General features: G+C 40.5%; 1 protein-coding gene across 6 annotated transcripts; it reads left to right on the top strand.

Moving 5' to 3' along the window:
- Positions 1–13: 13 nt before the first annotated feature.
- LIG4 (DNA ligase 4) lies at positions 14–10,874 on the top strand. Of its 6 annotated transcripts, none has more exons than XM_017951412.3 (3): positions 14–210; positions 3,724–3,796; positions 7,041–10,874. In XM_017951412.3, exon 3 carries the CDS (start codon positions 7,069–7,071, stop codon positions 9,802–9,804), a length of 2,736 nt encoding a protein of 911 aa, XP_017806901.2. In that variant the 5' UTR covers positions 14–210; positions 3,724–3,796; positions 7,041–7,068; the 3' UTR covers positions 9,805–10,874. The 6 variants fall into 6 exon arrangements, with proteins under 6 accessions (XP_017806901.2, XP_017806902.2, XP_003914111.3 ...); XM_017951413.3 differs by having other exon boundaries at positions 14–214; XM_003914062.5 differs by lacking the exon at positions 14–210 and adding an exon at positions 2,799–2,877.
- The last annotated feature ends 1,347 nt before the right edge of the window (positions 10,875–12,221 follow it).

Below are 12,221 nucleotides of genomic sequence, written 5' to 3'. Positions count from 1 at the left end.
GCCGCTGCCCGGGGAGCCCCCGCGACGGTGGCCCGGACGGAAAAGATACCTCGGCGGCGTGGGCCCGGCTCCCTGTTCCACGACCTGGGGATCTTGGCCTTCAACCCTCCTCCGAGCACCAGGAGTCCCTCCAGTTACGTACCCCAGGCCTCCGCGGTGAAGAGGTGCCTGACCCGATGAGCTCGGGAGTCCACCATCGCTCTGCAAACCGTAGGTTTGCGGAGGAATTTGTTCTCCCTAATAGGGTTGTTAAGGGTGTCGCAATGAGGTCCAGGATTTAAAGCGCTTCTGTTTTTCTCCTTTTACCCCTACCAGAGTGGACTGTCAAGGGCGAATGCAGGTTTTGTGAGGCCTGAAACTTGTGCCGTTTGGAGAGCCCTTTTAAAGAAAAATAATGTAAAATCATCTTATTTTTGCAAATTTTACTGAGGTACACGACCATGGGAACACTTCGTTAGGGCCCCTCTCAAGGCCTTGGAAGTGTTCACCACAAAAATGGGCCCTAGAAACTTCGGCTTCATTAGCTTCACTGTCAACCCCCCTGTGCACTGAAGTGTACACACTTGTTTGTTTACAGATGTGTGCCTCCCCCTCCCTTGGGCTTTCCTTATTCTGTGTCCCCTATTTTGTATATACAGAGGATATTTCATAAATTTGTGGGGGTTTTTTTTCCCCCCTTTTGAAACGGAGCCTCGCTCTTGTCGCCCAGGCTGGAGTGCAATGGCAAGATCTCGGCTCACCGCAACCTCCGCCTCCCAGGTTCAAGCGATTCTCTCGCCTCAGCCCCTCAAGTAGCTGGGATTACAGGAGCCCGCCACCACGCCCGGCTAATTTTTGTTTTTGTTTTGTTATTGTTGTTTTGAGACGGAGTTTCGCTCTTGTTGCCCAGGCTGGAGTGCAATGGCAAGATCTCGGCTCACCGCAACCTCCGCCTCCCGAGTTCAAGCGATTCTCCTGCCTCAGGCTCTGAGTAGCTGGGATGATAGGCACGTGCACCACGCCTGGCTAATTTTGTATTTTTCTTTAGTAGAGACGGGGGTTCACCATGTTGGCCAGGCTGATCTGGAACTCCCAACCTCAGGTGATCCGCCCACCTCGGCCTCCCAAAGTGCTGGGATTACAGGCGTGAGCCACCGCGCCCGGCCTAATATTGTGTTTTTAGTAGAGACGGGGGTTCACCATGTTGGCCAGGCTAGTGTCGAACTCCTGACCTCAAGTGATCCGCTCACCTCAGCCTCTTAAAGTGCTGGGATTACAGGCATGAGCCACCGACCCGGCCTGTGGTGGTGTTTTTGTTGAATATATGTGTCTTGCTACCAGATCGAGAGCTCCAGGTCAAAGCTGGGTTCTTGATTCATAGCTTCCTAATGTCAATTACCGAGTAAGTGCCAAGCACTAAAGTATACCATCTACATAAGTAAATGAATAATCATGGCAACTCTAGAAGATACTTAGTGAAAAAAACCCTTGATTGTCTTTGAACTAAGCAACTAAAATAACATGATAAAATGGAGACTGGGCTTTGAATCAATTTGGAGTTTGCCTGGTTTCATAATTCATGGTTCCTCTCATGTAACTAATACAGAGTCCAGCTTCTGACATTGTAGGAACTCAGTAGAGGTTGAACAAGGTACAGATGTACACGAATAGGTACCCTCTCATAAGATGGGCAAATGGAGGCTCCTCTACCTTAATACCATTCATTTTTCCTCCAAAATAAATTGATAACTAAATTGAAGAGTAGATACTCACAACACAGTATCATGAGACTTTACAACATCACAGATGAGTTTATATATTCAGGCTACTTAGGTCAATTAGACATACAAAGTAAATAACTGAACCCTAAGTTCTAGCTCCACTACAAACTAGCACTGAATTATGTGTGTCAGTTTTGAAAAACGAGGTTTTTATACATTACACCACCTCTAAGGCACTTAACAGCTCTGATATGTTTTATCAGGGCCCATTGCAGCAAAATTTGTTTTATCGTAAAGCAGTATTTTATGCTAAAATAAAATAGTTCTAAAAGTTGTTCCCACCACTCTTGATGAATAACTTCTCACTTCTCCATGGCGAAAGAGGACGGACCACAGCAAAAATTTGGTGGAAACCAACAGCTCCTGGAACATAAAAACTGGGATTGTTTTTAATCTCTCCACCCTGAATATCTAGCACCATTACTATATAATAATAGGTGCTCAATAAAGGTTTGTAAATAACTTTATTTTTAATCCTTAAACAGATACTAGAAGAGTCCGTAGTTAATTTCTGGTCATGCAACGGTTTAATTCTGTATTGTAAATTATGTATTGTTATGTATTATTGCTCTATTAAGAGAACTCAGACCACAGTAGCAAACATCATGAAAAAAAAAAAAAAAGCTCCATATAGTTTGCAAAAGCCTATTTTTTAAAAGTTTAAATGAAACAACCGACTTTTTGAGGTAGGATGCCCTGTTCTCTCTTGGGAGCTTTCACAAGCAGCGAAATAGTATAGTTACCACTGTTTTACGTACAGAGAACAAGAATTACAGGCTATCACTAGCCAGGGCACAAAGTGATCTTAGGTCTCCCTCAAGACAATATCCACTGGCGTGCGGATCAACTGCTTGCAAAGAGCATCTGCTGCTGAGGTCAATAGGAGACGTGTGTACTCAAGACCCTAACCAGGATGCTCCAGGTCCCGCCTCCCCTGCCCCGTGGGGCTGCCGGCCCTCCCACCTCCCATCGCGAGGCTGGCTGCGCCGGCGTCCTAGAGCCCAGTGACGGCACGGCCTCGGGTCTGCCCTGCGCCTGCGCGGCCAGCAGCTGGCGGAAGCGGCATCTTCTGGCGCCAGCTTCCGGCTTAACAGCTGAGCCTCAGGCTTGACGTTAGGTGGGAAGTGTGTGGGGTGGCAGGTGGGGGTTGGGGGGGAGTTGGCATGGGGGTGGGGGGATGAGGTGTGGCAGGTTGGGGATGTGGAGGGAGTCAAGCGGGGGGTGTGGTCCAGCAGGCGGCGGAAAGGCTGTGGGGCAGCAGACCGGGGGCAGGTCTGTGGGGCGTCAGGTTGGGGTCTGTAGGGTGTCAGGTTGTGGGTCTGTGGTGCGTCAGGCGGGAGATCTGTGGGGCGGCAGGTGGGGGGTGTTCGGGGCGGGGTTTGGGGGGTGTGTGGCGGCAGGAGGAGGGGGAGGTCTGTGGGGAGTCAGGCAGGGGGTCTGTGGGGCGTCAGTTTGTGGTCTGTGGCGCGTCACGCGGGGATTGTGTGGGGTGGCAGGTGTGGGGTGTGTGGGGAGTCAAGTGGGGGGTATAGGGCGTCAGGTTGGGGGTCTGGGGGACCAGGTGGGGGGTGTCTGGCGGGGCTTCTGGGGGGCGTCAGGCGGGGGTTGTGTGGGGAGTCAAGTGAAGGGGATGTGGGGCGTCAGATTGGGGGTCAGGTGGGGGGTGTCTGGGACGTCAGGCAGGGTATCTGGGGGTCGTCAGGCAGGAGGTCTAGGGGCTTGAGGCGGGGGTCGGTCTATGGAGCGGCAAGCAGGGCGTTTGTGCAGCGGCAGGTGATGGGGGTTGCCGAGTTCACGGCGCTATAGACTGCTCCGCATTAGAAGCCTGGCCTCTTGATGCTGTGCTCTTATCTAGACCCAAGCCCCAGGTCGTGGGACGATTTCTCCCATTTTTGACTCCCTGAAACTGTGTTGCCTGCTTTACCTGCTTACATGCTGATGCTTTCTCATGGCAATCCCGCAGGAAACCATCAAGATCTCATTTTACAGCTGGGATTCCCTGGTTCACAGAGGTAACGGAGCTTGCCGGAGACCAGGTATTCACTGGGAATCCATTGAAGTGTTGGGGGAGAGTAGGGGAAACTGGCAGAGGAATGATGTAGATTCCCTCGGGATTTTCCATTTTCCGAGGGGGTACAGGGGGCATTGGAGCGGGAGAGACTTTAGGCTTGGAGGGAATTACTTTATTTCTCTTCTTACACTTGGTTTTTCTTTAACTTTTGGGATCCCAGAGCCCTTCTAGCCTCTTTGTCCGCTCATTTCTTTCTGCTGAGATTATCCCAAATTGTCACTAAGTGCTGTGGAAGATAGACAACTGTAAACCCTTTGTTTCCTAGGGAAACACAGCTTGTCAAGGGTTGCGTGAAGGATACTTCAGTTGTATTAGTCACTTTCTCCTTTTTTTCCTCTGCCTTTTTTAAGTGCAATAACATAGCACTTAATCACCTTCCATAGTCTCTTACTTCTGAGTAAAACCTGCCGGTTTGTTTTCATGTGTCACTTCAGGACAATTTAGTCAGCAACTGAATGAATGATGAATCATTATTGTGTACTAATTGCTTGCATTCATTCTCCTGAAAGCTTTGCTTATTGTTAAAGAGTGAAGCTTCTTCCCACCTTTTTATCTCCTTACTATTTTACAATATTTATATTTTAAATGTTGCTTGGATCAGCAAGCATTATAGTATTAAAATTATCAAGACTTACTACTTTTTAAAGCACATTTTTTAGGTTATCTGATTGTATCTTCATTCTAATTTCTACATAGTTTTAAACCCCATTTTATACTTTAGGAAACAGAAGCTTAGAGAAATTAAGTAATTGCCCAGTATCACACAGCTGTTAAATGTTACTATCCACATTTGAACTCAGATTTATTGGAGTCCAAAACCTGAGCCCTAACCAGGAACCTCCTCATTTGTCTTATTGCAAATGGAATGAATCAGCTAAAATCCTCAGAATCCAAAAAATAAAATTAGCATGTAAAAATGAATGCAAGGCCTAATCTTTGACTGTGTATGCCATTGTAATGAGCAAAAATACTTATGCTAGTTTATAGCATTTTTGGAATCCTTGTTATCTGTGTAGCCGTTTTAGGATACATGTGTATCCACACCATTACCTACATTTTGTCATTACAAAGTAATTTAAGTCCTTGCCTGGGATTTGTTGAGCGAAACTTCAACTTTGAGACCATATAGAATCTATAGATATATCTGTAGAAACTAAATACCAATATTTGAACATTAAAGAAATATTAACCTACTTCATTTTACATAGTTTATAAAGAAATTGTAGATCTAGCATTGTGTACCATGATGTACTCCCTTGAGGGAGCATATTTTGAGAGACAGGGCAGTGAACATACATAACCAGGTGTTACAGTCAGTTATGCAAACCAGATTCAGAGAGAGGAAAAAACAGTATATTCAAAGATAAAAGTTTCAGAAAAGTGGTCTCTCACAGGTTTATCCCTTGATCTAACCCACTCAGTAGAAGTTGGGTTTCTTTTGTCAGAAATTAGACTGAGAAGTGCAGCTTTTTTCTCTATAGGCCACCAAATGGCTGTTGTGAACCATTGCCAGGGCAGTCAGAGGTACTGAATATTTTTAACCAAACTGAATCTCACCCACTGTGCATCTGCGTGTGTGTGTGAGTGTGTGGTATGTAACCAGACCATAGCTTTCCCTAGTATGCTTATCCAGGAGTCAACTCTAGGTGTTCAGTAATTCATTCAGCAAACCTCCTACATGTCTGCCACTAGTAGCACAAATTACAGCACAATTTCCAGCCTCTAGAGACTGACAGTATAGTAAATGTAGTATTGTAATTAGCCATTTGATTTATTTTACTGGATACTAGATAATGTAGCCTTGTGCATGTGTGTGTGGCTTATTTGTTTGCTGTGATGGGGAATTGGAAGATGGGGAGTCACATGGTCTCTGCACTGTAATAGATCTCCCCACTCCCAGTAAAACTCTGACTCCACTGCCTGAGATACATGGTGTGCCAGGAGGTGTCTGAAACCACAGGATAAAACATAGTTTCTATTCATGGAGCATACATTTTACTTGAAATCTTTTTTTGGAAAAGTTATTTTAACATTACATAGTTTAAACCATATTAAAATTAATATATTTATCTTCCAGTAGAACTTGTATGAATATTTAAAACTAAAGAAATTTACACTTGTGAAATTTTAGGAAATATTCTTGCCCTAGTTCAGCAAGGTGCCCATTATTTCTTCTCTGACTTTAGCAGACACTTTAGGGAAAAGCTCTCCCCTCAGGACATTTTACGTTTGTTTTATTTTGTTAAAGCACTTGAGCACTTGGCATTTTATTATACTCAGTTTCCATTGCACTCCCTCCAACCTTTTTTTTCTTTTTTTTCTTTTTTCTTTTTACAGAATATATGTTCTTTTAAAACAGAAACATGCGGTATTTTCCCCTGGCACGGTGTACGTAGCACATCTCATATGTAGTCATTAAATACTTAGGGAATAACTGGCCTGGAAATATGAAAAAAATAAGCATACTAATAAATTTATACTTATAAGACAGTAAGTAACTATGGTAAAATAGATAAAGTGAGGATTTTGTAGGTAGGGCATTTTGAGTTGGGATTGAATGCTGGTGTGATTTGGCATAGCTAGCAGTGAAGAAGTGAAAGGAAACATAGACATAGGCTTTGCTTGGCTGGAAGAAGAGGGTACCTGTGTTTCCCTTTGTTTTGTTTTTTGGTCAAGGGCCCTGCCTATGATTAGGATTTCTAGGAAGTCAAATTTCAATACAGCAAACGAGTGATTTGTTATAAACATCTGTTTGAAGAAGTTTATTTCTGGTGCTATGTGGTAGTCTGACAGGGAAAGAAGAGACATACGTGAGGGGCCTTCCCTCAGAAGCTCAGAAGTGAAGTGAATTAAGTCTGATGAGGTTTTTTGTCACCATTATTAGCAATATTTGTTTGTATTATGTGCTAAATAATTAATATATAGAATAATTGGAATTTAAGGAGAAAATTGAAGTGATTTCTGTATTATAAATACAGGAAATAGCTATACAGCTGATGATACTTTTCATGGTAATTTCAAATTAGGGTTGAAACAAAATAGTTGTTATTAAATGTAGAGGTTGAAAAGATACATCATTTAGAGCATTGATCTATTTAGCAAACAATAAACATTTATTGTGATCTTGGTGATCATTGTAAGGTCTTTACATTAAATATTTAGTTGAATCTTATCTTTTACTTAAAGTTATTCTCTTTTTGCTTTACTAGTTAAACGAGAAGATTCATCACCGCTTTGATGGCTGCCTCACCACCTTCACAAACTGTTGCATCTCACGTTCCTTTTGCAGATTTGTGTTCAACTTTAGAACGAATACAGAAAAGTAGAGGACGTGCAGAAAAAATCAGACACTTCAGGGAATTTTTAGATTCTTGGAGAAAATTTCATGATGCTCTTCATAAGAACCAAAAAGATGTCACAGACTCTTTTTATCCAGCAATGAGACTAATTCTTCCTCAGCTAGAAAGAGAGAGAATGGCCTATGGAATTAAAGAAACTATGCTTGCTAAGCTTTATATTGAGTTGCTTAATTTACCTAGAGATGGAAAAGATGCCCTCAAACTTTTAAACTACAGAACACCCACTGGAACTCATGGAGATGCTGGAGACTTTGCATTGATTGCATATTTTGTGTTGAAGCCAAGATGTTTACAGAAAGGAAGTTTAACCATACAGCAAGTAAACGACCTTTTAGACTCAGTTGCCAGCAATAATTCTGCTAAAAGAAAAGACCTGATAAAAAAGAGCCTTCTTCAACTTATAACTCAGAGTTCAGCACTTGAGCAAAAGTGGCTTATACGGATGATCATAAAGGATTTAAAGCTTGGTGTTAGTCAGCAAACTATCTTATCTGTTTTTCATAATGATGCTGTTGAGTTGCATAATGTCACTACAGATCTGGAAAAAGTCTGTAGGCAACTGCATGATCCTTCTGTAGGACTCAGTGATATTTCTATCACTTTATTTTCTGCCTTTAAACCAATGCTAGCTGCTATTGCAGATATTGAGCACATTGAGAAGGATATGAAACATCAGAGTTTCTACATAGAAACCAAGCTAGATGGTGAACGTATGCAAATGCACAAAGATGGAGATGTATATAAATACTTCTCCCGAAATGGATATAACTATACTGATCAGTTTGGTGCTTCTCCTACTGAAGGTTCTCTTACCCCATTCATTCATAATGCATTCAAAACAGATATACAAATCTGTATTCTTGATGGTGAGATGATGGCCTATAATCCTAATACACAAACTTTCATGCAAAAGGGAATTAAGTTTGATATTAAAAGAATGGTAGAAGATTCTGATCTGCAAACTTGTTATTGTGTTTTTGATGTATTGATGGTTAATAATAAAAAACTAGGGCATGAGACTCTGAGAAAGAGGTATGAAATTCTTAGTAGTATTTTTACACCAATTCCAGGTAGAATAGAAATAGTGCAGAAAACACAAGCTCATACTAAGAATGAAGTAATTGATGCACTGAATGAAGCAATAGATAAAAGAGAAGAGGGAATCATGATAAAACAACCTCTATCCATCTACAAGCCAGACAAAAGAGGTGAAGGGTGGTTAAAAATTAAACCAGAGTATGTCACTGGACTAATGGATGAATTGGACATTTTAATTGTTGGAGGATATTGGGGTAAAGGATCACGGGGTGGAATGATGTCTCATTTTTTGTGTGCAGTAGCAGAGAAGCCCCCTCCTGGTGAGAAGCCATCTGTGTTTCATACTCTCTCTCGTGTTGGCTCTGGCTGCACCATGAAAGAACTGTATGATCTGGGTTTGAAATTGGCCAAGTATTGGAAGCCTTTTCATAAAAAAGCTCCACCAAGTAGCATTTTATGTGGAACAGAGAAGCCAGAAGTGTACATTGAACCTTGTAATTCTGTCATTGTTCAGATTAAGGCAGCAGAGATCGTACCCAGTGATATGTATAAAACTGGCTGCACCTTGCGTTTTCCACGAATTGAGAAGATAAGAGAAGACAAAGAGTGGCATGAGTGCATGACCCTGGACGACCTAGAACAACTTAGGGGGAAAGCATCTGGTAAGCTCGCATCTAAACACCTTTTTGTAGGTGGTGATGATGGACCACAAGAAAAAAAGCGAAAAGCTGCTCCAAAGATGAAGAAAGTTATTGGAATTATTGAGCACTTAAAAGCACCTAACCTTACTAACGTTAACAAAATTTCTAATATATTTGAAGATGTGGAGTTTTGTGTTATGAGTGGAACAGATAGCCAGCCAAAGCCTGACCTGGAGAACAGAATTGCAGAACTTGGTGGTTATATAGTGCAAAATCCAGGCCCAGACACATACTGTGTAATTGCAGGGTCTAAGAACATCAGAGTGAAAAACATAATTTTGTCAAATAAACATGATGTTGTCAAGCCTGCATGGCTTTTAGAATGTTTTAAGACCAAAAGCTTTGTGCCATGGCAGCCTCGCTTTATGATTCATATGTGCCCATCAACCAAAGAACATTTTGCCCGTGAATATGATTGCTATGGTGATAGTTATTTCGTTGATACAGACTTGAACCAACTGAAGGAAGTATTCTCAGGAATTAAAAATTCTTACGAGCAGACTCCTGAAGAAATGGCTTCTTTGATTGCTGATTTAGAATATCGATATTCCTGGGATTGCTCTCCTCTCAGTATGTTTCGACGCCACACCGTTTATTTGGACTTGTATGTTGTTATTAATGACCTGAGTACCAAAACTGAGGGGACAAGGTTAGCTATTAAAGCCTTGGAGCTTCGGTTTCATGGAGCAAAGGTAGTTTCTTGTTTAGCTGAGGGAGTGTCTCATGTAATCATTGGGGAAGATCATAGTCGTGTTGCAGATTTTAAAGCTTTTAGAAGAACTTTTAAGAGAAAGTTTAAAATCCTAAAAGAAAGTTGGGTAACTGATTCAATAGATAGGTGTGAATTACAAGAAGAAAACCAGTATTTGATTTAAAGCTAGGTTTCCTAGTGAGGAAAGCCTCTGATCTGGCAGACTCATTGCAGAAGGTGGTAATGATAAAATACTAAACTACATTGCATTTTTGTATCTTAAAAATCTATGCCTAAAAAGTATCATTAGATATAGGAAAACAATAATTTTAACTTTTAAGATTGAAAAGGCCAAAGCCAAGAAAGAAAAATTATCTTAAGAGTGTAGTAGTTGATCATTTTTTATGATTAAGGTGAAATAATTAAACAGTCTAAAGAAGAGGTGTTTTATAATATCCATATAGAAATAAGAATTTTTACTTCAAGATACTAATAAGCTACATTTAGAAACTTTTAAAGTCATGAAAAGCATTAACCTTCTAAACAGTATTTTCTAAAAAATCAAAACTTTAATAATAGTTTTTATCTAATAAAAGCATTGCAAGAAAATAGGGTAGAATTGTTATAATTGGACTTGTAAAAATATGTCTTTTTACTCAGGGTTTAAAATGTCCCTTTTAAATGTGAAATGTAAACAAAATGTAATAATAAAACCCTGTGAATGATGGTTTTAGCTAAATTAGAGGAAGTTGTATGAGACTTAATGATCTAAAAACTTAAAATTGAATTGGTTTGATTAAAAATAAAGCTTGCAATTTTAAAAGTAGCTTACATTTAATTTCTTGCGTTAAAAAGAACATGCTTTAAAGGAAGTATTTTTATGTGAATTTGCATTCCAGTATAAATAGTATTCACAAAAAAGAGATTTTTGTAGATTTTATCTATTGAATAGGTGTCAATATGGTATGCACATTGTAACTTTCATTAGAAATAAATTGCTTTGACTTTTAAAAATGACTTTTATAGTTAGATTATTTAAAGTCAATATATATAGCATAATGTATGGATTTATATACCAAATTTTAGAATACAATCTATCTCATGACCATATTGAAATGTATGAAATTTGATCCGTGAGATACTATGTGTGCATTATTTGAAAGTAATTGGAAATTTTATCCAAACCGTGGAACAAATGTGTGTGATTTTGTTATACTTCTTAATTTAAATAAAATGTTCAATGTACTATTAAAATAATTTCTTATGTTCTATTCTTTTTAAAACAATTCATAATAGTTGTATCACACAGAGTTTCTGGTGTCAGGAAAATTTTTTTTTTTTGTTTGTTTGTTTTGAGGCAGACTCTTGCTCTGTTGCCCAGGCTGGAGTGCAGTGGTCCAATCCCGGCTCACTGCAACTTCCGCCTCCCAGGTTCACACCATTCTCCCGCCTCAGCCTCCCGAGTAGCTGGGACTACAGGCGCCTGCCACCACGCCCGGCTAATTTTTTGTATTTAGTAGAGATGGGATTTCACTCTATTAGCCAGGATGGTCTCAATCTCCAGACTTCGTGATCTGCCCGCCTCAGCCTCCCAAGGTGCTGGGATTACAGTTGTGAGCCACCACGCCTGACCCGGTGTCAGTAAAATTTTTGACTGGTGCCAATCTATTTCCTCTTTAAAAGCCTTTGTATTTCACATTACCAATGAGCTGTATTAAAAATTTTAAACTTAACGTACAAAATAAATATTTAGTGTAACACATGTATAAAGCAAAGTGTAGGCTTCATTTAATCAGCTTTCCTCAACGAATTTTGAAAATATTTACAATTCACTAAAATATAGCTCCATCATTTAAAATTGTTGTGCAATAGTTCATTGCCCTGTAATGTAGCCCATTATTGTTCAAATTTTACACTTTTTCACCGTGCCACCCACACCTTTTTTTTCCTTTACTTTTTTTTTTTTTTTTTTTCCCTGACAGAGTCTCACTATGTTGCCCAGGCTGGAGTGCAGTGGTGGGATCTTGGCTCACTGCAGCCTCCACCTCCTAAGTTCAAGCTATTCTCCCACCTCAGCCTCCCGAATAGCTGGGATTACAGGCGCCACTAGAATAAAGTACATGAATAAAGGCACTAGGTCAACTATTTGCAGGATAAATATTCTGAAGCCAACTGAAAAACACACTTGGCTCTTAATTCTCCAAGGCTATGGTTTCTTGCCAGAAAACAAGACAGCAGATTTACCAAGAACTCCACCCTATTCTATATCTGTGATGACTTAGAAGTAACCTCAAGGAGTTCATTTCAGGCTGATGGCAACTTCTTTGAAAGTCAGCCTTATACTCATGTGTTTGATCTGGGATCTACGTGAACAGGGTGGCTTTGGCCCCTTGGAATTCCCACTTTGGGGAAAATATATTGTGTTTAAAATGTTTAGCATGGAATTCTTTGAGCCCTAGAATCTATCCTATAAACAACACTACAATTCACTTTAATTCAATAAAATAAGTTCTTACTCTCATTAGTAGCCCTTTGGGTAAAAAGAGGGATAAAGTAATCCCTGCCCTCAAAGAACTCACAGTGTATTGACAGATAAAGATA

This window comes from Papio anubis, chromosome 15 (assembly GCF_008728515.1).
Source record: "Papio anubis isolate 15944 chromosome 15, Panubis1.0, whole genome shotgun sequence".
NCBI lineage: Eukaryota > Metazoa > Chordata > Mammalia > Primates > Cercopithecidae > Papio > Papio anubis.
This window is presented reverse-complemented; position numbering and strand designations above follow the sequence as displayed.

Excerpts from the sequence above, each read along its gene's own strand:
- LIG4 (XM_021929762.2), top strand. The coding sequence starts at position 3,709 with ATGGCAATCCCGCAGGAAACCATCAAGATCTCATTTTACAGCTGGGAT. Across the intron at positions 3,797-7,120 it reads CGGAGCTTGCCGGAGACCAG|ATTTGTGTTCAACTTTAGAA; the intron begins GTATTCACTGGG and ends TTCCTTTTGCAG.